Below are 24,689 nucleotides of genomic sequence, written 5' to 3' on the forward strand. Positions count from 1 at the left end.
TTTAAATGTGGGAAAAAAATGCCATTTTGTGTCCCTGTTGCTTTTAAAGGAGTGACGTCCATATGGCATGGATTTTTATATTGACGTATTATTTTTATATATTCCTTGAGGTTTTTTTGCATGAAAAACAAAAAACAAATAAAATTGTGGAAAAATTTTTTTTTTTTTTTTTTTTTTTTTTTTCAGCTCTCATTTTGACCCTCTGTCTAAAATGACATCTTTTTAAGAGGCGGGTCCCTTAAGGCTTCTCAGTAATCAGCCTCTCTTATGATTGGCTAACGTCATTGCGTAGAAAACGGTATTAACGCCCCCTTGCTATTGCATGAGAGTGTTTTGACAACATGATCAAAACAAAATGGTTCCAGGCAAAGCATTATGAAATAATTTACTTACAGTTTGTGATGCAGCTGCAATCAGATTTAGAATCGCTTCATCTTTCAATAAATGTTTCTTTGTGAACTCTCCATGACACTGTGTCAGTGCCTCGATTAAAAAAACAAGCTCCGAAGTCCTGACACGATCTGGAATGCCATTAGAAAATAAACTATCCACTTGTTCCTTATGCTGGGATCTTTGTATCAAAGTGAACGTTCTTTCACTCCATTTGTCCAATTGACGACAGACTCAAGTGCACTGTATCCAGTATAGACAATATGATTGTAAATGTATAAACCCGTGTTTTTCCTGCTTCCAGTCTCTGCTCAGCATCCCAGGCTCACCATTCCCTTCAAGACGCAACAGCAAGAGCAGCATCTTCAGCCGCTGTAAGGACGGAGGCTCCGAGAACGAGTTTGCAGATGATGAACACAGCACGGTCGAGGAGTACGACGAGCGGCGCGATTCTTTCTTAAGCCCGCAACGTCGCAGCAGCTACACGGGTTACTACGGCAAGCGCAACAGCACAGTGGATTGCAATGGAGTGGTCTCTCTCATCGGGCCGGGGCCTGGCGGACGCCTACTGCCTGAGGTGATAATAGATAAGGCAGCCACTGACGACAGCGTAAGGAAGTCTAAGAGTAGATCAGTCTAGGCATGAGCATTATCTATCTCTGAACCTTGGCTCCCTCTCTGTTTGGCTCTTTCTCTTTCTGATGCATTTGTGTAATGGTTATTTTGACTTTGCTCTAAAATTAGCTCTCTTTCAGTTGAGGACTGCTCTCAAAGCCTGTGTGATATGCTGCCTCCTATGCCAGTTTGAAATTAGTGAACTAGCTGCTAACTATATATAGTCCTCACTATATGAAACGCTAAGATTTATGAAAGTGGGTTCTCTTTCAAACATTCCTTCGGTATCTCACTATGGGAATCGCCTTGGGCGTGACCAATCTGGAAGCACCAATTGCACCACGTCTGTCGGTTGACAGACCAATCACGACAGTGATGCGGGAGTCCCGCCTCCCCCTATATATGTCACTGCATGACCGTCCCCACCTCATTCTCATTCTCTTCCCCGTGAAGATTTCTTGGAAGCTTTATTTCTTCTGTACCCCTTTCCGGATTAGCTGCTCAACTGTTCTTGGACGAGCCGTCAAGGTACGTCACCGAACGCAGCTTTTTCTGAAAGCAGTGGTCTTCTTCTCTTTCGCTGTCAAAGTGAAAGTGATTGCTAAGGGACTAACGAGCGAATTAACGTGTTACGACGAATTCTCTTGTCTGTCTTTTTAAGCGGCACGTTGTGGTGAGCTTAGCAGCTATGGCAAGTGCTAGTTCTGCAAGCGAGGGGGCAAGGAGCAAACACGCCCCGCGCCCTTGTGCTTGTGGGGCTATGATATTGGCCAAGGATACTCATCCTCTGTGCATTGTATGCCTGGGGGTGAGACACGCTCAGGCGGCACTCGCGAACCCCGAGTGCTGTCCGCACTGTTCCCCCTTCCCGTCAAGGGTTCTGGAGAGAAGAGTGTGGGTGGCAGCCGTTAATAAGGGTGACCCCTCCCTTTCCCCTCCGACTACGGTGGAGACGAAACAGCCCCCTGTATCATGCAGCTGGGGCGATTTTATGGATGAAGTTTCCCCCGAGCTTCCTCCTCTTTTCCCGAACCTTGCAGAGGAAAGGGAGGAGGATGAGGACGATGACGAAGCGATTGCTCATCTGTTGGAGGAGGACGGGGAGGAAGATGATGACGACGCGATCCTACCGTCGACCCCCTCCCGGCCGGGAAGCGCGTTAAGCGACGGGTCCCCGGCCTCAGCTCAGGTGTAGCGCGACCTGCTCGAAATGTGCAGGAGGGCGGCGGCAAAACTTTCCATCGATTGGCCATCACAGCAGGCAGGCCAGGGTATGGAGAGAGACCTGTATGACGGCAAGCGACTGCCGTCACGTGCTCCGGCTGTTAAACAGGTCATTCCCGCTGTCCCTGCGTGCGTTTCTGAAATGAAGCGTTTTTGGGACAAACCTTTTTCGCACAGGGTCCCTGTGAAAGGGTTTTCCAGATTGGATGTGCACAACATGGAGGAGCTAAGGATGTCATGGATGCTGGGTCACCAAACCCAGCCCTCTGGGAAGAGATCTGCGTTATTGCAGATCTCAACCTGAGAACCTCCAGAGGTGCAGTCCAGAGCTGCGGCCGCAGTATGGGCTTGGCAGTGGTTGGTGAGCGAGCCCTCTGGCTGGGACTTTCGGGCTGTCTGACAGAGAGAAGGTTTTCTTGGATGCCCCGGTGGATCCCAAAGCCCTTTTCGGAGCATCAGTCACTGCTATGCGCCAGCGGTGTGATCTGAGGAAGCAGGAGGGGGAGGCTTTCCAAGCTTGCCTCCCCCGAAAGCCCATTCCTGAGGTTCCTCCATCATCACGCCCTGGTTTTGATGCCCCTCTGAGGAGTAGTCAGTCAGCTTTCAGGAGCCCCAGGCCTCCTCAGCCTGTCAGGCCTCAGCAGTCTGACGCACAGTCTAAGCCAGCACAGCCAAAGGGAAAACCTTCCTTTGCAGCAGCTGCAGCTAGACATAGACCGGCAAGCCCTCAGGGAGGGAAGAAACGCCGGGCAACCTAACTTGTCCTCGTGTTCTGGACAAAGGGACGAGCAACAGTACTCTTGGAGTATCTGTTGTTATCCTCCCTCAAAAAGAGCAGTTAATTTCTCCCCCTCCTGCCAAAAGAAGGCGTTGGACTCTGGAAATGTTCATAGAAATGTCAAAAAGTTCTCTTTTGACCAGTTCAGATGTGGAGTTGGCACCAGTTCCCCCAGTGCCCCACAAAGAAGGTCTCCCCCCTCCACCCATGATGTTGTCAGGAAAGGTGGAAGGCAGTTTGCAAGAGAATATTGGTGGTGTGAAAATAAAATTCCCTGTGCATCCAGGCAGTGGGCCGAGGGCACAGCGAGGTTTGAAAATAAAAACACACATAAAACCAAAATTACTCAATTCAGAGCTGCAATCCCCAGCTCCCCTGCTAGATGGCGCGGCTGCGCCATTAGTGGGCATGGGCTGCAGCGGTCCGCTCACTGTTCAAGCGGAGAGCTGGCGTGCATGCGCAGTACATCCCTGGGTTCTGTCTACGATAATGCGGGGTTATCGGTTGCAGTTTGCGGTAAAACCTCCCGTGTTCAACAGTGTGCTGATGTCAGCCGCAGAGGGGAAATCTGCTCAGGTTTTAGAGGAAGAAATAGCCTCTTTATTAAGAAAAAGGGCAATTCGAGTTGTGCCGCCGGAGGACAGTCATCAGGGCTTTTACTCCCGGTACTTTGTCATTCCCAAGAGAGGGGGAGGTCTCCGCCCCATTCTGGATTTGCGGATCCTCAACAAACAACTCAGAAAATACAAGTTCAAAATGCCCACATTCAAAACGCTGTCACATTTTATTCGCAAGAAAGACTGGTTCACTTCGGTCGATCTGGAAGATGCATATTTCCATATAGGCATCTACCCATCACACAGGAAATTCCTCAGGTTTGCCTATCAGGGCACAGCCTCACTGGCCCCACGGATGTTTTGCAGATGTATAGAAGCGGCTCTATCACCACTGAGAACAGCAGGTCTCAGAGTGTCAGCTTATTTGGACGATCTCCTTCTTTGCTCTCCGTCACGGCAGCAAGCGGAGACGGACACGAAGATGCTCGTGTCTCATTTGGAGAGCTTAGGTTTCAAGATAAATGAGACAAAAAGCTGCCGGGTGCCCACACAGCAAATAGTTTATCAAGGCCTCAGACTGAACTTGGATCAGTATCAAGCGTTTCTGTCAGAGGAGTGCATCGGGTCAATTCGCGGCTGTCTGTCCCTTTTTCAAAAAGGGAGGAAAGTCCCATTCAGACTGTGTCTGCACCTTCTTGGGATAATGGCCTCAACAGTCTTGGTTATTCCTTTGGGACTGTTGCGAATGAGAGAGTTTCAGAATTGGACAGCGTCACTGCACTTATGTCCAAAACGTCACCTCAACCGCAAAGTGATGGTGTCGGCACTTTGCATGCGCGCTCTCCGTTACTGGAAAAACCGCTCGTTCCTCGAATCCGGGACTCCGCTGGGAGCAGTTTCCATGAGGAAGGTGGTAACGATGGTCGCGTCGCTCTCAGGTTGGGGGGGCAGTGTGCAAGGGCAGAATAGCGAAAGGGAAATTGCCCATCTCGCTGAGAAGTGCGCACATAAATTACCTGGAACTATTAACAGTGTTTCTAGCTTTGAAACATTTTGTGCAGTTTCTGAGGAACCACCACGTTCTGATCAGATCAGACAACACGACCACGGTGGCATATATAAATCGCCAAGGGGACACACGCTCTCCTCAGCTTCACAGTCTGGCACAGAAACTGATTGTGTGGGGCAGAAAACACTTTCATTCATTACGGGCAACGCACGTCCCGGGAATAATGAATGCAGGGGCAGATCTCCTGTCCAGGGGGAATCCTCGGTACAGCGAATGGAGCCTCCACCCTCAGGTAGTGGGCCAGTTGTGGAAGAGATTCGGCCGCGCGGCCGTAGATCTGTTCGCATCGCGCGAATACAGTCACTGCCCTCTATTCTTCTCGCTAGCGAGAGACGGTGCGCCTATGGGTGTGGATCCCCTAGCACACCCATGGCCAAACGTACTGCTTTACGTGTTTCCTCCGCTAAGCCTGATCATACCAACTCTAAGAAGGGTAAGAGAGTACGGCCACTCAGTCATACTGATTGCCCCAAACTGGCCGGGGAAAGTGTGGCTGGCGGAGATAATGCCGCTTTTAGTCGACCAGCCATGGCCTCTCCCACTACGCAGAGACCTCCTCTCGCAGGCGCGCAGGGAGATATTCCACCCCGCCCCGGACAGGGTTGCTCTTTGGGCTTGGCCCGTGAGAGGTTAAATTTGAATACTACGGGATTGCCTTCGAGGGTGATCGAGACAATTCAGAACGCGAGAGCTGCTTCAACGCGCTCTGCTTACGGTAAGAAATGGAACGTTTTCGAGCAATGGTGCGCGCATAAGTGCATTGTTCCTTTTCTCTGTTCAGTTGCAGATGTGTTATGTTTTCTGCAAGAACTTTTGGATAAAGGCAGTTCACTATGGATTACTCGAGAGTGTCTCTCAAAACCAATCCAGCATTCGTGCCTAAGATGAGCGAGTCAGCTCTAGCCTATAATCAAGTGGATTTAATGGCTTTTCATCCGCCGCCCTTTTCGTCTCCAGAAGAAGAGCGGCTTCACTGTTTGTGCCCTGTCCGTGCCTTGCGTTGCTATGTAAACAGAACGAAAGCGCTGCGGAAGAGTAATCAGTTATTTGTCTCATGGGCTGATTCTCACAGGGGTAAACCTATTTCTCGCCAGCGCCTGTCCCACTGGATAGTAGAAGCTATTATAGTGGGTTATAACAGCATGGGCCTTAGCCCTCCAGAAGGGCTGAGAGCTCATAGTACCCGAGGGTTGGCCTCCTCGTGGGCGTGGTTTAAGGGAGTTTCAATTCGAGACATTTGTGCAGCAGCGAGCTGGGCTTCGCCTCACATGTTTGTCAAGTTTTACAAGCTGGATGTTACGGAGCCGTCTTTGGCTCATTCCGTCCTAAGTGTGTAAAAAAAAAAAAAAACTTATGCAGGTGTTTTGTTTTTCATATGTCTCCATTATATTCTGTGAATAATGGGGGTTTTCATTCTTATGTTATCACACATCACTGAGTTGGTTGACACGCCTGCTTCGGACAGCATATCTGCAATACGGGAGTCTATATCCCATAGTGAGATACCGAAGGAATGTTTGAAAGAGAACTTTAGGTTACTCACGTAACCCCGGTTCTCTGATAACATGAGTGAGGTATCTCACCACACTTCCCTCCTTGCAGTAGCACGGGGAAGAGATATGCTGAGAATGAGGTGGGGACGGTCATGCAGTGACATATATAGGGGGGAGGCGGGACTCCCGCATCACTGTCGTGATTGGTCTGTCAACCGACAGACGTGGTGCAATTGGTGCTTCCAGATTGGTCACGCCCGAGGCGATTCCCATAGTGAGATACCTCACTCATGTTATCAGAGAACTGGGGTTACGTGAGTAACCTAAAGTTTTCATACACTACCATTCAAACGTTTGGGGTTGGAAAGATTTTTTAATGTTTATGTTAAGTAAGACAGTAATATTGTGAAATATAATTACATTTTTAATAACTGGTTTCTTTTTGAATATATTTTATGTAATCCTGTATGGCAAAGCTGAAATTTCAGCAGCCTTCAGAGTCACATGATTCTTCATAAATCATTCTAATATGCTGATTTGGTGCACGAAAACATTTTTTTTATTATCAGTGTTGATTTAATTTTTTTTTTTTTTTTTACCTTTTTCAGAATTCTGTGATGCCTAGAAAGTACATTTATTGCTTTAATGCTTGGCTCATGCCGAGTCAAATGCATACCAACATTTTTTTGCAATTTTGAATTTGCAAATTGATTTTGCTTTTTCATATACCAAGCCGTTTTTGCAGTGTGTTAATGAATTTGATGAAATTTGTGCAAAAATGGATGAGGCAATATTTTGGCAATGCTTTAGCAGATTCAGACCAAACTTTGTACGTGTTTTACCAAGTATGACCGGAGGGCACATGAGTAGCGCCACCTACTGGATAAAAAGATATAAAAATTTGACATTATTGTTTATATTTTCTGAACATTTTGACCATAAATCATGAGTGATCTTGTTAGATTCTGAGTAGTATAACGAATCAGTCAATACCAAATTTTTCTATGCCAGCCATTTTGAGCATGGACCATTTTTGGACTGAATTTTGTAATAAAATGCTGTATTTTTCGAATGCTATCTTATGATGTTATGAATCTTACAGAATCGTTTGCAAGGAAGTTATGAAATTTGGCACATGGATAGAGGACAGTCTCATCATTAACCACAGCAAATTTGGAGTCTCTAACTTGGAACCGTAACCAACTAAAAGCTAAATATATTCCTTGGCTCATACAGAGTTGAATGAAATGAAAACTGAAATTTAATTTATATGATCAAATTTACAATTTAGAATTTTCTGAAATATCGTCCTTGACAGTTTGTCCAATTTTCACCAAAATTGGCTCAGATTCTGGCATTCTGACAAAAAGTTATCATTGACTTTTTAATATAAAAATATCACTCATGCTAATGAATTTGATGAGGGACATAAGGCTGTATCTCCGCAACACTTTAGCGGTTTCTGACCAAACTTGGTATGTGTTATAACAAGCATGACCTGAGGGCACGTAAGTAGCTTTGGCACAGCACAACTCACTGGTCAAAATATATAAAATATTGACATTTCTGCTTATAACTTTTGACCAGTTTTGCCAAAAATCATAAGGCTGGTTTCAGTAGATTCAGAACGACAAGCCAAATCAGAGCCGAAGCAGTATGTAATCTTGGCATTTTTGGGCAATGGCCATTTTTAGTTTTGTAGTAAGATTCTGTATCAACAAAAGTCTTTAAGAGGGATCTCCAACCCTGCTCCTGGAGAAGCTACCATACTACAAAGTTCAGCCTCAACCCTAGTCCAACACACCTAGACCAGCTAAAAGGTGTTCAGGGCTACTTAATTACAAACACAAACAGGTGTGTTGTAAGTTGAAACTGGGTTGGAACTTAAGTCTGCAGGAAGGTAACTCCCCAGGAGCAGGGTTGGAGAACCCTGGTCTTTACAGAGTAAGACAGCTTCTTAGCGCATAATTTTACCTCTTTGTCCTTTATTTGCTGCTTGCAGCTATATTTTGAAATAGAAATCTTTTGTAGCATTATAAAGGTCTTCTTTCCCATTCGATCAATTAAATGCATCCTTGCTGAATAAAAGTATTAATTTCTTTTTAAAAAAGAAAATCTTGCTGACCCCAAAATTTTTAATGGTAATGTATGTCTTAGTAGTAGGAATTGGCATTCATTGCATCTTCTCATTACACATTCACCCCACAAGCACAATCTTTCTTCTTTTTTTCATACTCATTTTTATTTTTTACATACCTGTGTCAACTCAATGTCCTTTGTAATTGTATTTCATTTTATAATAATATAAAGGTGAATTAACCATGAAATGATCCCACTTCCAACATCCAGCCTAAAGTTATCTTTTCATGTTTTCACTACATCATCTTCACTACATTTTTTTGTACACCACATGGGTTTTCTGTTTCTTCTTTATAGTGTATATGTGCATTTTTTTTTTTTTTTAATGATCAGCACTGTTGCTTCATACTGTAATTATAATGGAAGCATTGTAGTTAGCATGGTAGTTAGCATGGTAGTCTGCTATCTTCATGGATCTTCTAGAGGTCTGGTATAGCTTCAGATCTTCAGCATGAGGTTAATCGATCATGGTATTTATTCTTTTCCTCTCTTAACTTCTCTGATTGAATGCATGCTGATGCATGCTGACTGGATCTCCTAAAATCTGGAGATGCAGGGGCTTCAGATGAGAGGAGGAAGGGAGCGGAGAACAATGGTAGATTTACAATATGATCAACTTAAATAAGTTTCATAGCATTTTTCAGCATTATGGATATTTTATAAAACATAAACTGTTCATAAAGCATAGTTTCAAACGGCCATATGAGTGAGCATTTTGATAACATACAGCATGTTAATTACATGCTTATGTTAGGAATATGTATCGCATGAATACCCATGAATCTCCACCCTACCTTCTCTCCTTCTGAGAGCCCAGCATGTTTCCGCTTTAATGCATTCAAATAAAAAATGGTTCCTTTGGGCAAAAAGTCTTCTCCTAACCAACCTTTCTCTAACCAGCCCTGTGATGCAGATTTTTCCCTCACCCACTGGCCACACTGTATAATGTTGTGATTGTGTTTAACCTTATTGTTTTTTCTCCTGACAGCCAACCACTGATCTCGAAATCAAGAAGAAGCTCTCAGGCTCTCTAATGGTTTCCGTAGAGCAGCTTAACACATCATTTGGGCGCAAGGAGCGAGCTAACAGTGTCATGAGTGCGTTAACCAACACATTGGTTGAGGGTATGTCCATATCTTGTAACATAAGGAATGTGTTGCTTAAAAAAAAAAAGGAAATCTGTTACCATGGTTACCATATTCTCATTCTTCCCTTCTAGAATTGGAAGAGTCTCAGAGGAAGTGTCCACCATGCTGGTACAAATTTGCCAACACGTTTCTAATCTGGGAGTGCGGCCCTGTTTGGATGAGGGTTAAGGAGATTGTGAACCTGATTGTGATGGACCCTTTCGTAGACTTGGCTATCACCATTTGTATTGTGCTGAATACTCTCTTCATGGCCATGGAGCATTACCCTATGACGAAGCATTTTGAGCATGTGCTGACTGTCGGAAACCTGGTGAGGATTCTACGTGGCCCATACTTTTTTAAAAGTCTTTGAATTCAGACATAAAGAATTCTTTCGTTGCTTGATGAAACCGTGCCCCTCCCCCATGGCTTATATTTTTGTAGTCTCTGCAGGGACATTGTTGGAACACTCAAAGCCATTTTTATGCCTGGCGTAGAGACAGTGCTAAGCTACTGGCTGAGTGTGGTGGTGCAGAGCCAGCATAAATATTTCATGTAGCCTAATCGATGAGCAGCTCTAAAATGGTGGCGTTTTCACAGTTCCAGAAGCTTGAACCTGTGCAATTTGGTTTCTGCATGTGAATGAGTTAAAAAGATGCTTGTAAAATGATCAACGTTGCAGAGAAAAGCAGATCATCTTTCCCACTCATGAACCAAATTGCTTTTTATATTATGTTGCCAAGTGACGCCGAGACTGTTAGGGGTCATAAATCCACTCTGTCAGTGCAGCGCACCATACACCAACCACAAATCATGATTTCCTAAATCACGTGACCTGCCTTGTGGAGTAAATCATGTGCATGCAATAGTGAGGCCTCTCTCTCAATGAGATTTCAGTTTTGCTGATATTATGTAAGAATTCAGACTTCTTCAGCACACCTGTGAGCGCTCTGTTGTCATGGTAGCAGGGGGCGTTCTGGGACGGAGTGGGTCGTGGCTGTGCAGGTGGTAGCGTGACTCACGTTTGCTGGCTCTGCGGACAAGGAGTCAAGGCCACCTTGTACCCTCCCCCAGTTCAGCTGCCTGCAGGGTGATTAACTGCACCCTTCAGCTGTGACAGCAGGATGATCTGTTTGACACTTTGAACGTCACAGAGTCTTGTGCCGATTTGTCAGGGAGTTACTGTGAATGTGTAGGCCAGGATTTGGTGCGCAGTGTCAGAAGAGCTGATGTGTTATATATAAAATGCAAGTCACAGCTGGACTGCTTATGTGTCTTTTTACGAGTTGGTTGATATTGTATTGCTTTTATAAATTAGACTGGCTTGGTAAATTTAGATTTTTTATTGAACAAAACATGCAATATAACAACATGACATAGTAGCTATAGAAAAGGAAAAAAATGGACAACAGAAATAGGGTATAGTTCACACAAAAGTGAAAATTCTGTCATTAATTACTCACCCTCATGTCGTTTCAAACCTGTAAGACCTTCGTTCACCTTTGAACACAAATTAAGATATTTTTTGATGAAATCTGAGAGCTTTTTAACTTTGGATAAACAGCAACACAACTGACATGTTCAAGACCCAGAAAGGTGGTAAGAACATCATTAAAATAGTCCAATATTATATAGTCCAAGTATTCTTGTAGCTTCATAACATTATAGTTGAACCACTGATGTCACATGGACTATTGTAACAATGTCCTTACTATTTCTCCACCTTGAACATTTCAGTTGCGTTGTTGTCTATGCAGGGTCATAAAGCTCTGGGATTTCATCATAAATATCTTAATTTGTGTTCTGGAGTTGAATGAATGCCTTACAGGTTTGGAACGACATGGGGGTGAGTAATTAATGACAGAATTTTCATTTTTAGGTGAACTATTCCATTAAAAGTCTGTCTCAGGTCTGTTTGTCACCAATCCGTGTAACTTCTCTTTTCTTTCTTCCAGGTGTTTACTGGAATCTTCACTGCCGAAATGTTTGCCAAACTGGTTGCAATGGACCCATACTACTATTTCCAGGAAGGTTGGAATATTTTTGACGGCTTTATTGTGAGCTTGAGTTTAATGGAGTTGGGCTTGGCTAACGTGGAAGGTCTTTCTGTGTTGAGATCATTCCGATTGGTAAATATTTTTATTGCTTCAGATCATGTGTGCATGTGCTATTGCATTGTTTTAAGAAATTAAAGTGGTTAAAGTTGGCATGAAATGGAAAATCACACTATTTTTCATCACATCTTATTGATTGAAAGATTAGTTAATGCATATATTTTATACATACATGTGTTTTATTCAATCAACAACTGATCCCTACCCTACATTTTTTTAATAATCTGTTTCCCTTGGATGTACATCACAATACAGAGTAAAAGATTTTTGCTACTTTTTTGCAGCTTTAATGCTTATTTAAAGAGAGAGTTCACCCAATAATGACAATTCTGTCATTACTCGTTTATTAATTTGTCTTTCCAAACTCGTAGGACCTTCATTCATCTTCAGAATGCAAATGAATATATTTTTGATGAAATCCGAGAGCTTTCTGACCCTGCATAGACAGCTGACACGTTCAAGGCCCAGAAAGGTAGTAAGGACATTGTTAAAATGGTCCATGTGACATCAGTGGTTCAAACTTAATGTTATGAAGCTAAGAGAATACTTTTTATGCACGAAGAAAACAAAAATAGCAACTTTATTCAACAATTTCTTCTCTTCTATGTCAGTCTTTGATGCGCTGGCTCCTGCATCAGCAGCACCACACACATACGTCGTGGTACTCTCGTGAACACACATCGAAGACTGACACGGAAGAGAAAAAATTGTTGAACAAAGTTTTTTTTTTTTTTCTTTTCGCAGAAAAGGTATTCTAATTCATAAAATTACGATTGAATCACTAATGTCACATGAACTGTTGAACGTGGTAGTTGCATTGCTGGCTATGCAGGGTCTGAAAGCTCTTGGATTTCATCAAAAATATCTTAATTGGTGTCTCAAAGATGAGCGAAGGTCTTACAGGTTTGGAACGACATGAGGGTGAGTAATTAATGACTTGATTTTCATTTTTGAATGAACCATCCCTTTAAAAAAAATTTGAGCTCTGTGCTCTTAGTGTCGTCAACCACACAGTATGTCTGTATTTACAGAATGTTATTTATGATATTTCCATTATTTTGTCATCATTTGATAACCTTCTGCTTCTAATATCAATAAAAACAGCATAAACGCATATCTCTCTTAAATAAAATTCTGTTTAGCACCTTCTTTCTGTGGGCGGTAATAGTACAATGTTAATTGTATCAGGCAGATTGTGAGTATAATAAGCCTAATTTACATAGAAAGGAGGTGTGTTTGTACCGAAAAGAATGACAGTTATTTTATTTAAATACAGAGCAACATTATTTTAAAGCATTCAGCATGTGTTTAAACTGGATTGTGGGTGGTTTGTGAATAAGACATAATGAATAAGTGGCAGAACTCTTCAGTGAATTTGTTTTCAATAGTACACATTCAGAAAATGTTTATGGTGTTTTAATTCAACTTGTGCTCCCTTTTACCAGCTGAGAGTTTTTAAACTGGCTAAGTCATGGCCCACCCTCAACATGCTGATAAAGATCATCGGTAACTCAGTGGGAGCTTTGGGAAATCTGACCCTGGTGTTGGCCATCATCGTCTTCATCTTTGCTGTGGTGGGCATGCAGTTGTTTGGGAAGAACTACAAGGACTGCGTGTGTAAGATCGATAAGGATTGTGAGCTGCCCCGCTGGCACATGAATGACTTCTTCCACTCATTCCTAATCGTGTTCCGGGTGTTATGTGGAGAGTGGATCGAGACCATGTGGGACTGTATGGAAGTGGCTGGACAGGCAATGTGTCTCATCGTCTTCATGATGGTCATGGTCATAGGGAACTTGGTGGTAAGTTTTCTTTAGATGCATAAAATGCATTTTTGTCTTGAAACCAGCTTATGACCAACTAAGGACCAGCTTAAACCAGCTCAAACCAGATGCCATGCTTCGGAACATACCAAACCAGCATATGTTGTTTTTTTCTACAGGGAAATGCAAGATTATATTCATACTACAAGATTAATATGCATATATACATGATGCATAAAATGCCTACAAAGGCAGCTGACTATATATGAACTGATTTTAAGACGAAGTTATATTACTTTTCTGTCACACTTGCCAGGTCTTGAATCTGTTCCTTGCCTTGCTGCTGAGCTCATTCAGCGCAGACAACTTGGCAGCTCCTGATGATGACGGTGAGATGAACAACCTGCAGATCGCAGTTATTCGCATCAAGAAGGGAATCGCTTGGGTGAAGGCCAGAGTTCGAGAACTGGTCAACATCATCCTCAGGAGGAAGGTCACCGACGAGGCCAAGCCGCTAGACGACATGTACGACCGGAAGCTGAACTGCATCGCCAATCACACAGGCGTTGACATTAGCCGTGACCTGGACTATCAGAAAAATGGCAACGGAACCACCAGTGGTATCGGCAGTAGCGTGGGCAAGTACATGATTGATGACGACCACATGTCCTTCATCCACAACCCCAACCTGACTGTATGCGTGCCTATCGCTGTGGGCGAGTCGGACTTTGAGAATCTCAACACAGAAGATTTCAGCAGCGAATCTGAAGCAGAGGGCAGCAAAGAAGTGAGTATGCAAAAGAGCTGATGCTGTAATGCTTTTAGGCTATCACCTAGTTGCTAGTGGGTGAAATGTAATATCCTGTGGTTATTGATTTGGCTTCAGGAGTAAATGCTCAGTGATTCTAATCTGATGTATTTGCAAATTTTTTTTTGTCCATGATATTGATATATATGGTGTAAAGTGCAGTGTATTGTTTCAGAATGATGTTCGAAAGCATGTAGGCCATTTAGAACACTGTATTGTGAAACATGAATACAGATGCTTGTCATTTCTTTCTTAGAACTAAAGTGTGTTAGTTCTAGGCAAAAATAGTGGTGAGGTTCAAACTGGTTTACAAAGACCTTCTCTTGTCTGCCACTGGTCAGGCAGACATATATTTCAATTGTAATAATGCAGTTACAATTTGCATTGAACATCGTTTTTGCTTTGCTATTTAAATTTTTAACATCAAAAATGACACTTGTGACCTCTCTTTTCTTAATTAGTTGGATGAGATCAGCTCTTCAGAGGGCAGCACCATAGATATTAAACCAGAGGTGGAGGAAGCGGTGGTGGTGGAGGCAGTAGAGGAATATCTTGACCCAGAACCTTGTTGGACTGAAGGTAAAAGTGCTCATAGATTTCTCTTTGCAGATCACAGGGTTCGTACAAGGTGCTTAAAGTGCTTGAAGTACTTGAATTTTGACTTTTTGAAATTTAAGGCCTGGAAAACACTTGAAAACATGAAATGTTCCTGAAGAGGTACTTGAAAAATGCTTGAATTTTTGAAAGACAATGTATCTCCAAATAAGTATTTAATAATTTCAGTAAGCATATATTTTTTCACACAAAATTAAAAGGAAAAAATCATACCTTTTTTTGCTTATCTCAATTATGTCAGAAAACTATTGAGCTAAGCAAGTAGTAGTATTGAAAGTGTTGTGTAAACATGGCTGAAGACACGAAAAGCGGAGCAGATGAACTAAATCAAATGAGTCATTTACGCTGGAACTGCCCTGATTGATTCAAAAACGTGACTTCAGTCATTAATTTCTAGCGATTCACTAACAAAAACCAGAGCCATTTATTTTTAGAATCAGAAACGAGCTCACAGATTCAAATTTTGACATCACTTGTAATGATTTTAAAAAACACATAGTGATAGGTGAAATGAAGCTTTTCGAAAATAAGAATCGGTTAAACCATTGTGTTGCAAAATGATTCACTGTTTCGAAGTGCTCCAATTGGTTTGCGTTTTCAGATCGGGACTTTAAATCGTGTATCTAGAATCATTTGCTTTAGATCAGAACGGGTTCATGAATCATTTTGCGAATTGAATGATTCAAATCAAATGTTTTGCGATTTGAAGTCTTGATCTAAATCAAATGATGTTCTGATCTAAGTCAAATGATTCGCAATCTGTGCTCCAAGTTCTGAACTGAAATGATGGTTCGTGAATCATTGTTCAGGTCGGGACATTATTCAGATCATTATTCAGAGTGCGGATCGAAAATCATTTGATTTGGATCAGAACTTTGGAGCGGGATCGCAAAGCTTTTGCTTTTGATTGGAACTTTAGAGCGTGGATTGCGAATCAGTTGCTTCAGATCAGGACTTCAGTGCAAGTTTGCGAATCATTTGTTTCAGATCAGGATCTTGAAGCAATTTCGCAGATATTTATTTATTTATTTTTTCAGTTTTTTTTAACAGTAGAAAACATCAAACCATTAAAGCAGTACTGTTATAAAAACATGTAAAAAGTAAAAAATATAAAAACTATAATGTGTGCTGTTTTGCAGCTTGCATTGCCCGCTACAAGTGTTGTGATGTGCCCATCACGGAGGGCTGGGGTAAGAGTTGGTGGTTCCTCCGGAAGACCTGCTATCTCATTGTGGAACACAACTGGTTTGAGACCCTCATCATCTTTATGATCCTCCTCAGTAGTGGAGCATTGGTGAGAATGCACACAAACACCCACAAATTTCTTATAGGGAGGTACACAAGTACTTTTTACTGTATTTAACTACTTGTGTAGAAAAAATGTTGATTTATGTTGAAATGTTGTTTAAATGTTGCATATTGATTTACTGTAGCTTACTGTAGTTTGGGATCCTGACATATGTGACCCTGGACTACAAAACCAGCCATAAGGGTCAGTTTTTTGAAACTGAGATTTATACATCATGCTGAATAAATACGCTTTCCATTGTTGTATGGTTTGTTAGGATAGAGATACAACTTTGAATTTGAATATCTGGAATCTGAGGGTGCAAAAAAATCTAAATACTCAGAAAATCACCTTTAAAGTTGTCCAAATTAAGTTCTTAGCAATGCATATTTCTAATCAAAAATGAATTTTTTGGTATATTTACAGTAGGAAATTTACAAAATATCTTCATGAGACTTTCTTTACTTAATATCCTAATGATTTTTGGCATAAAAGAAAAAACGATAATTTTGACCCATACATGTATGTATTTTTGGCTATTGCTACAAATATACCCAATGCTACCTATGATTTTGTGGTCCAGGGTCACATATGGTTTTCCAACACTAAGGACATGCTTGTATCAGTGGCAAGTTATTTCCATTATGTTTTGGATTCTGCTTGACCATTCCATTCATGTTCATGTGAGGTATATATAATGTGAGGTTTGAGCAGGCATTGTCTCATTGTAGAGACCTGGCGCCAGAGCTGGACTGCTGGGTGATGTGATTAATGGACTGTACTATTCATTCAATTGGATCTATTTCTGGGACTGGAAATGTTCCTGTCTTTATAACTGCTAATGCTGCCAAAAAAAGAATGTAATGGAATCTTGCCTTGTACAGTTGCTTTTTGAAAGCTTACTTACTTACTTTAAGTTTTTAACTGAATTATTGCACAACGTAGCCTTCTGTTCAGTTGTTTTCCCAGATATTGTTGTGCAATAATAATAATAATAATAATAATAATAATAATAATAATAATATCAGCATTTTTAATCAGTTTATTATTATTATTATTATTATTATTATTATTATTATTAGACTGGGTGATTTGGCCAGAAAAAACCACAGTAATTGTTTTCATATCAGTTGATATCAATAATTATCATGATAAATTTAAATATTTATTTCTTTCAAGTTTAAAGACAGCTTTTTGCTCCTAAGTCAGAGTTGTAGAAACCAAACCATTAGTTGTGCGCATTTGGCACATTTGACAAAATGCACATTTGACAGTCGTTTACAGTAGTAGTAGCTTGAGTTAGGATGCAGATGTAAATTATGTTTATTGTCAAAAACAGTAACATCTGTAAAAATTGTAACCTCATTTTTATATAGTGAAATGTAATTATTCTGTTTGAGTTTGATTAAAATTAACCATTGGCCTTCCATATTAATATGCATTTAAATCATGTTAACCACAGTTAAAACCACACATATATCACCTCAATACCATGGTAAAAATTAACTATATGGTTTCTTGGTATTTGTATGAAAAACAGTCTAAATACATTTAGTATAAATACACAAACACTATAGCTTAATAACAAAAAATGCTGTAATTATATTCCATTACTCCTTTAATACACTTAATACATGTCTACATTAATAATATAATTAAATCTGATATGAATATCCCACATTTCTGCTAAAATACCACTGTGCCATTAGCATAAATCCATGGTAAATGATGGCGATTTGTAAATTAAAAAGCCTTCTCACTGTATGGTTGCACTGTATGTTTCTCCTGTTTGTTAGTGCAGTTTCATCTGGCATTAAACTAGTTTAAATCACAGTGTCATTTGCTTTCTTCACTGAATTCAAGCGCTTAAAATTGGATCTTACAGTGCTGTTAAGTGGTCGAGTGACCAGTGAGTAAACGCATCTGCTCTTGTAAACTTGCGCTGCCATGCCGTTTTAACTTTGAACCGAAGGAATAAATGATCAGTGCGAGTTTTGTGAGCAGCGGATAGTTCTTGTTTTGTTAATGCAACCATATGCTATCTGTTGCAGGCTTTTGAGGATGTGTATATTGAACAGAGGAAGACAATCCGTATCATTCTGGAGTATGCTGATAAAGTCTTTACCTACATCTTCATATTGGAGATGTTGTTAAAGTGGGTGGCCTACGGTTTTGTCAAGTACTTCACCAACGCCTGGTGCTGGCTGGATTTCTTCATTGTTGACGTAAGTCTATTATTTCATTTGTGCCATGTTTGTTGTCAGTTTGATGAATGCCCTTGACGTACACATTTTGCTGATGGGTTCCATCCTGCCAAAGCAAAATCTGACTAGTGTTAAATTCAATTATAACCTAAATCAGAACAGATTTCATTTCTAATATGAAGCTATGTGGAGCAAGATTTTACACCAGCGTGTCAGTGTATGTGGGGCCAAGCAACATGACGTGACACATGTACAGTATGGCTGCTTTGGACAAAAACATGATTTTGTTGCTTTGTCGCTTCATTGTATCAAGCCTAGTTAAGAAAGTGTTAGTTCAAGGCTTTTATTGCTTGCTAGTAGAAATGAACAATTAAAAATTGATGACTGATGATTAGATTAAGTTGTATGGTTCTCATAACAGTCTATACATTTAATCACGTCTGTAAAATTATTAATTCTATGAAAATTGCAATTCAAGCATTTTAGCAAAGGAGAGAAGTAGAATTATCCTGGACTAGGACAGAAACAGAATAAGTGGGGTATAAGTTCAGTTAAAAGAGCCAATTGCCCTTTGATAGTGTTAGATTGATCTAGAACAAACATGCACATTAACTGAACCAGTCTAAAAAAATTATTTGCTTAACATGATTTTACCTAAAAAAGTTTTTTTTTTTACAAAACAGAATTGTCAGATTTTATTTTCTGATTTTTAAAAAGTCTTGACAATCAGCTTGGGATATTTCTGTCTTTTCCCATTCAAGTATATAGAAGCTGTATGTCTTTTCCGTACATAGAAATTAGCTGCAACGGGCGTTACCAAGATGGCCGCCGAGTGACCTGACCGAGTCAGGGACTTTAGGAGCTTTGTTTAAACTGATAAAATAAATTATTTGGCATTTCAGACATCAGAGACAGCCTAAACTCTGTATGTTCATAGACCTGACAATACTGCTTGCCAGTCACAGCAAGGTACGTTTTAAAGATGACTTAAAAATAGCTGAAAACCGGTGGGGTGGTTTCTTTGAGCTGTCAGTTAAAACAAAAAATAGTGTAGCAGAGGAGATGAGAAGACAAATATCTGTCCGCCGTCCTGTTTCTATGCAGATGTTTTTGTGATAGTCAAAAAAAGGATGGTTCCCTTTTCAACAAGATGTGAATGTTTTGGGCAGAGAAGAGTCAAATGTGATCTTTTATTACAGTATAAGAGTTGTGTTGGTATGCAGGGGTGAAGCTTGAAGGAAAAACATTGTGCTATCTTGAATATAAATGCTTATGTAATATACATTCTTTGTGTCTAAATCGTGTTATTTCATAAGATTACATCATCTCTTTAAGATCTATCACCCATGCATAGCTGTGCAAAAATATTAGGTTTCTGCGTGACCCTGAGATGCTTGAATATCTGCTATCAAGAATGATAAACTGGCTTTAAAAAAATCACCAGTATTGTGCAAATAATTGTAATTTTGCTTGCCTTTCCCCTTTGTATGCAACGAATAATGAAATGACAGAGCCCATATCCATCATCATATGGTTTAATGTTGGAATGGAAATGACTAGCCAGAATCAGCCTATCAATAACAAAGATTATTGATCTAAGATATTCAAGCACATCTCATTTTAAATGAACCTTGTTTCTAATTCTTGTACATGTGTATGATGTCTATACTGTGTGAACAATGCCTCTGACTGGTTTCATTTTCTGCCCTGCCCTTATTGTCGGAGACTCACCAAGTGTAACATGCATTTTAGAGTCCATTATAAGTTACGAGGGCAATCAGTTATTCCATAAACACAGAGTGTTTTACGCAACAAATGATTGACGCTAATGTAGTCTTAAATTTTGAATCAAAGTACTTGATGAAAATATGTTAAGCTGGTTATGTGACTAAAATGCTTACACTTGGACTCCAAACTAAGGGATTCAGAGGAATGTCATGTGGATGTGCTTTTCTCATGATATATGGAGGACATGTTAGTTGCAGTTGCAGTGACCATGTCAAGATACGAATTGATTGTATGTGTGTTCTGACCTTGTTCCTGAACTAACCACCTTTTAGCAGAACTCGTACACCAGTACTGTTTAATGAGCTGCTGTGGGACATTTTTAGATGCATATTTGATGTTCATTCGTGTTATATTTCCTTAAATGTGATGAGAAGTTAATCTCATTTTACCAACAGTTTTATCCACCTGAAATTTATACAAAAAGCTCCCAAAAGTTTAATTTTGGAAATACATTGTTTAGCACTATATAAAAATAAATTTTACACATTGACAAAGAATTGAATGTAAAATATATTTACACACACAGTCAGATCCCTCATTCATAGCTGATGCTGTATTCCATTCCAACTCAGAAACAAGATACAATTCTAATTTCAACATTATTTCTTCTTCAGACATTGTTCTTCAAATAAAATAAGTATCGACTGTATACAAAATGACCAACATTTGGTTTTCAACCACTGAAAAATGTTAATATTTAACAATCTGGACATTGAGCCTCATTGAGATCCCCATATTTCTGAGAATGAACGATGCAGGGCTTTGAACATTATGATTCCAAAAGAAAAGTTTATTAAAGGGGTCATCGGATGCAAAGTTCACTTTTACATGTTGTTTGAACATTAATGTGTGCTCCCAGTGTATGGACAAATCTACCCTATAATGATAAAAAGTCCAAGCAGTGGTTTTTAATTAATATTTTAAAATTGAGTTATTCTCAGAGGCCGCTCCCACGATAGTTGATTGACATGAGCGTCTTACCTCAGACCCGCCTTAAATCAGGATGTAATAATAAACATAGTGGTCATCATTTACATCTGAGCCGCTGAAGATGCAGTGGATTACATTTGTTTGTGATGGGAATGCGCCTCCCGATCTACATATATCCGTCTATGTTTGCACAAATCATTTGTGATCCAGCTTTGCTTACAACAGAAGTGAGTGTAAGGGTTTTTTTGTGATCGCCTTTCCTAATAAAATGCTAGTTAGCAAGTTTAAATACGGCTAAATTAAACAGGCTCGTCACTCCTTAGAGAGAAGAGAGGGGTGAGGCAAGCAGAGCTTATTAACATTTAAAGCAACCTCGACCAGAACAGGATGATTTTTGCAGAGCTGATTTTGGCAAGTCAAAAAGGGTGTTGTTTTACACAAGCACTGAGAATTTTTAACCAAAGTATATTATAGACTTTTCATTAAGACCCTAAAGAATCATATCAACTTGTGGAAAATGGGCATCCGATGACCCCTTTAACAACTAGAATCTAAAAACATATTGCAATATCTTTAATACTTCTTGAGTTATAGGCATGCAAACTTCGGAAAAAGAATATTGATGGCACTCAAACAGGTATGTTTAAATTCAGTTGTCTTGACAGAAGGATACCAGATACATCTCTAGTTTAAACATTATTCGTTTTTTAGACATTCCTCTTTAAAATAAAAGAAGTATCATATTTACGCAAACTGAACCACATTTGGTTTTTGACCACTAAAAATGTGTACATTTTAACAATTTACTCCTGGAGCCATATTGAAATTCCGATATCTCTGGAACCGATTCTCATAGGGCATTTAAAATACAGATGCCATAAGGAAAGTTGGTTAAGACCTACTATCTAAAGGGGCATTAAGATATCTTTAATACTTCTTGAGTTACAGGCATGTAAACTTTGGAGAAAAACTTGAAAAGTGCTCCTTCCCCATTTTTGAATGATCACCCTTAGCACATAATGCAACAAAGATTGCTAAAATCAACAGATTTCACTAACAGACCTACCAATCTCTGTGTAAAAATAACATTATGAGGCTGACATCTTTCTGAAGTCATTTTTACCCCCCTGTAATTTGACTCTGAATCTCAGCTGAAAATTGCCAAAATTGCGAAATGACAGCGTTTCCATTAACCGTTGTTATGCAACTAAAACGTGATTTATTCCTTTTGCGATAAGTCATGGCAGCAGATTTTGGTGGGATTTGGACGAATTTTGGCTTTATTTAATCGAAAGAGGCGTATGCGTGTATTTTTACAGAAGCAGCGCGGAGAGCCGCTTCAGAAATGTGTGCGACGCTGCTGGTATAAACATAACATCAGCTCCGGTGACCGTGTCAGAGCCGTAACGCGCCACAGATGCGTGCAGCATACATAGTATAAGCATTAATACCAGGGAAAGCCCCTTATACTTGAGAGCGACTATGTATTAAGTGTTTCTTGGAGTTTATAGTACATTGAAGAATGAACATATAAGATTTTACATATGCCATGTGACCTGTAAATGCGAAAAAGCCGTTTTCATTGCAGTTTTGCGAAACATTCCCTTTTCAAATTGCCTGAAAAACCACCTAATGCGAGCGTAAAAACGTTTTTGCGATATATGGGAGTTTTTGCGAAATTGACGTGTTTCCATTAGGCATATTTTCAATTTGTAATTTAAATTTGGAATGGAAACGCAGCTACTGATACTCACCTTCAGTCAAGAACAAATATTAAAAAATGTACTGTCTTTATGTTGTTTCTACATTAATTTGAAGATTTAATGTGAAACTATTGCAATCTAAAAGTATATTTAAAAACTTTAATGTTAGGTAAGATAACTTGCAATTAATTTTAGAAAAAAATGTGTGAATACTTACTTTTTTTTTTTTTTCACTTAAGATATCATGTAGGAATATCCTGCATCTGACTTTGAATGGAATGCAGCATAACACATTGTCTGATCATCCAGAAACTTACTAAGGAGTTATCCCACAGCTAAAAAACAACAAACAAATTTGTGAGTTTGCTCTGACTACAGCCCATACCCACCTCTGTCCATCAACCCCTACTCCTCAGCCCTAGTCGAGGCTGATGGGAGCTATAGTCCTTCATGACTATCCCTGGGGTGCTGGACTAACACTTGTGCTAGTTGGGAAGAACTCCATATCCCAAGATGGATCAAAAGTTCATTCCTCCCTCCCCCACTCACACCTGCTCTTCCCTTCCGTGAGGTAGTGCTGAGATGTGTTGATGTTGAGGACGTGCAGCAGACGGTGAGTTGTCGTCCTGACTAGTCTATGCTCTGTTCCTTCACTGTTCTTTGCTTTTGCGTTTACGGGTGTGATGCTCAGAGGGCTTACACAAGGGGCCGGCATCATATCTAGCATGTGTTTGTGTGTGTATATGTATATTTATTTACTGTATATGTTCCATTGTTTCCTATAGTCTGTCATACTATATATCTGTACCATCAACCATACAGCTTATTATTTGATTATGCTCATACTTCTAGTTTTTTATTTATATTAAAGGAGTGTGTGAGTTATGATCCATTCCAAAAAAAAAAAATGTAATAGTCTGTAAAATATTATTTTAATATGCTTTATCTTAGGTTTATTTGGGTAAAATTCACTTAATAACCAAAATACCCAAAGAATAGACAAACATCAGCCATTTTTGATTGTTTTGAATCTGTTCAGTTTTAGTTGACATTTTTGTTTTTTTATTTTCCTGTCTTCATTTGGTCACAGCCATACATCTCATTGACCTTGCCTTGCAGAGCGAGAGTGCTGGCAGATGAAGAAAGCTTACACTGAGGGGCCATCTCAGCCGGCTCAGGGGGCCCCGGGGGCCCTTCGTAAAGGGGCGCTTGTGGGTTCCGACTGAGGCTAAAGGTGACAATTACCCCCAAAGATCACATGATCTGTAGATGAAGGAGAAAGCTTTATTACACAGTGTCTTCTATCTTCTAACTATGTTATTAAAAACTTGAGAGAAAAATAGCGGTTTTATTATTATTTTTAAAATATGTGAAACAAAAAAGTAGTCCGTATAAATTGATGCCACTAAATCAATACAGTTTTTTTCAGGAGAATTTACCAGTGATTTTTTGTGTAGAGATTATTGATGCATGCCCTTGTGGGTCATACCTATTGAAAACCGCCAATAATTCTTGGCTTGCGGTTTCTAAAATGTCATGGTGTTTCTTTAGTGAAAGAATATGATAGCCATTCAGAATAAAGCTTTCGCCTTTAATAGAACCCCTTCTGTGAGTTGGTTAGCTTTTGGTGTTGTGGACTTTTGCTGTGTTTTTACCAAGTCTTCGTCAGTGGTTGGTTGGAGGTGTGCAGGTCTGTTTGTATACCTTTTCATGGGGTGCTCAAGCCTGGTGTCCCAATGCCGCTGCCTATCCATTGGCATTTTTGTTCCTGAACAATTACAAGCCTGTTTTAATGTTCTCGTTTGCACCAATCCTTTGCATTGACACGCATGCAAAAAACAATCAATACGGTTCTCTAGAGAGCCATTTTGACCGATGTGACCTTTCTGCCCTTCGTTCGCATTATCCTTCCAGCTAGCATGGAGGGTGTTAACTTTTCCGCAATGGATGGCATTTTGAGTAACCAGGGCTTGGGTTCCCGCAGAGTGATTTTTGTCCTTTCGGTGCTGTCTAATGTCCATTTACTATCTGCGACCCCCTGATGTTACTGTGTCAATGTGATGCTCTTTAAACTGTAAAATCAA

General features: G+C 40.2%; 1 protein-coding gene across 5 annotated transcripts in view; it reads left to right on the forward strand.

Annotated features, from left to right (window-relative positions):
• Positions 1-24,689, forward strand: part of scn8aa (sodium channel, voltage gated, type VIII, alpha subunit a) — a 76,553-nt gene that overhangs the window by 35,521 nt on the left and 16,343 nt on the right. For 3 of the 5 annotated variants that reach the window (XM_051097378.1, XM_051097377.1, XM_051097379.1), the window contains exons 12-20: positions 695-1,000; positions 9,254-9,389; positions 9,485-9,723; positions 11,348-11,521; positions 12,952-13,308; positions 13,586-14,056; positions 14,539-14,656; positions 15,832-15,986; positions 18,032-18,205. In XM_051097378.1, coding sequence (XP_050953335.1) covers positions 695-1,000; positions 9,254-9,389; positions 9,485-9,723; positions 11,348-11,521; positions 12,952-13,308; positions 13,586-14,056; positions 14,539-14,656; positions 15,832-15,986; positions 18,032-18,205 — 2,130 coding nt within the window. The remainder of the gene's footprint in view (positions 1-694; positions 1,001-9,253; positions 9,390-9,484; positions 9,724-11,347; positions 11,522-12,951; positions 13,309-13,585; positions 14,057-14,538; positions 14,657-15,831; positions 15,987-18,031; positions 18,206-24,689) is intronic. The other 2 variants (XM_051097381.1, XM_051097380.1) reach the window with 1 other exon arrangement.

This window comes from Labeo rohita, chromosome 23 (genome assembly GCF_022985175.1).
Source record: "Labeo rohita strain BAU-BD-2019 chromosome 23, IGBB_LRoh.1.0, whole genome shotgun sequence".
In the NCBI taxonomy this organism is placed as follows: domain Eukaryota; kingdom Metazoa; phylum Chordata; class Actinopteri; order Cypriniformes; family Cyprinidae; genus Labeo; species Labeo rohita.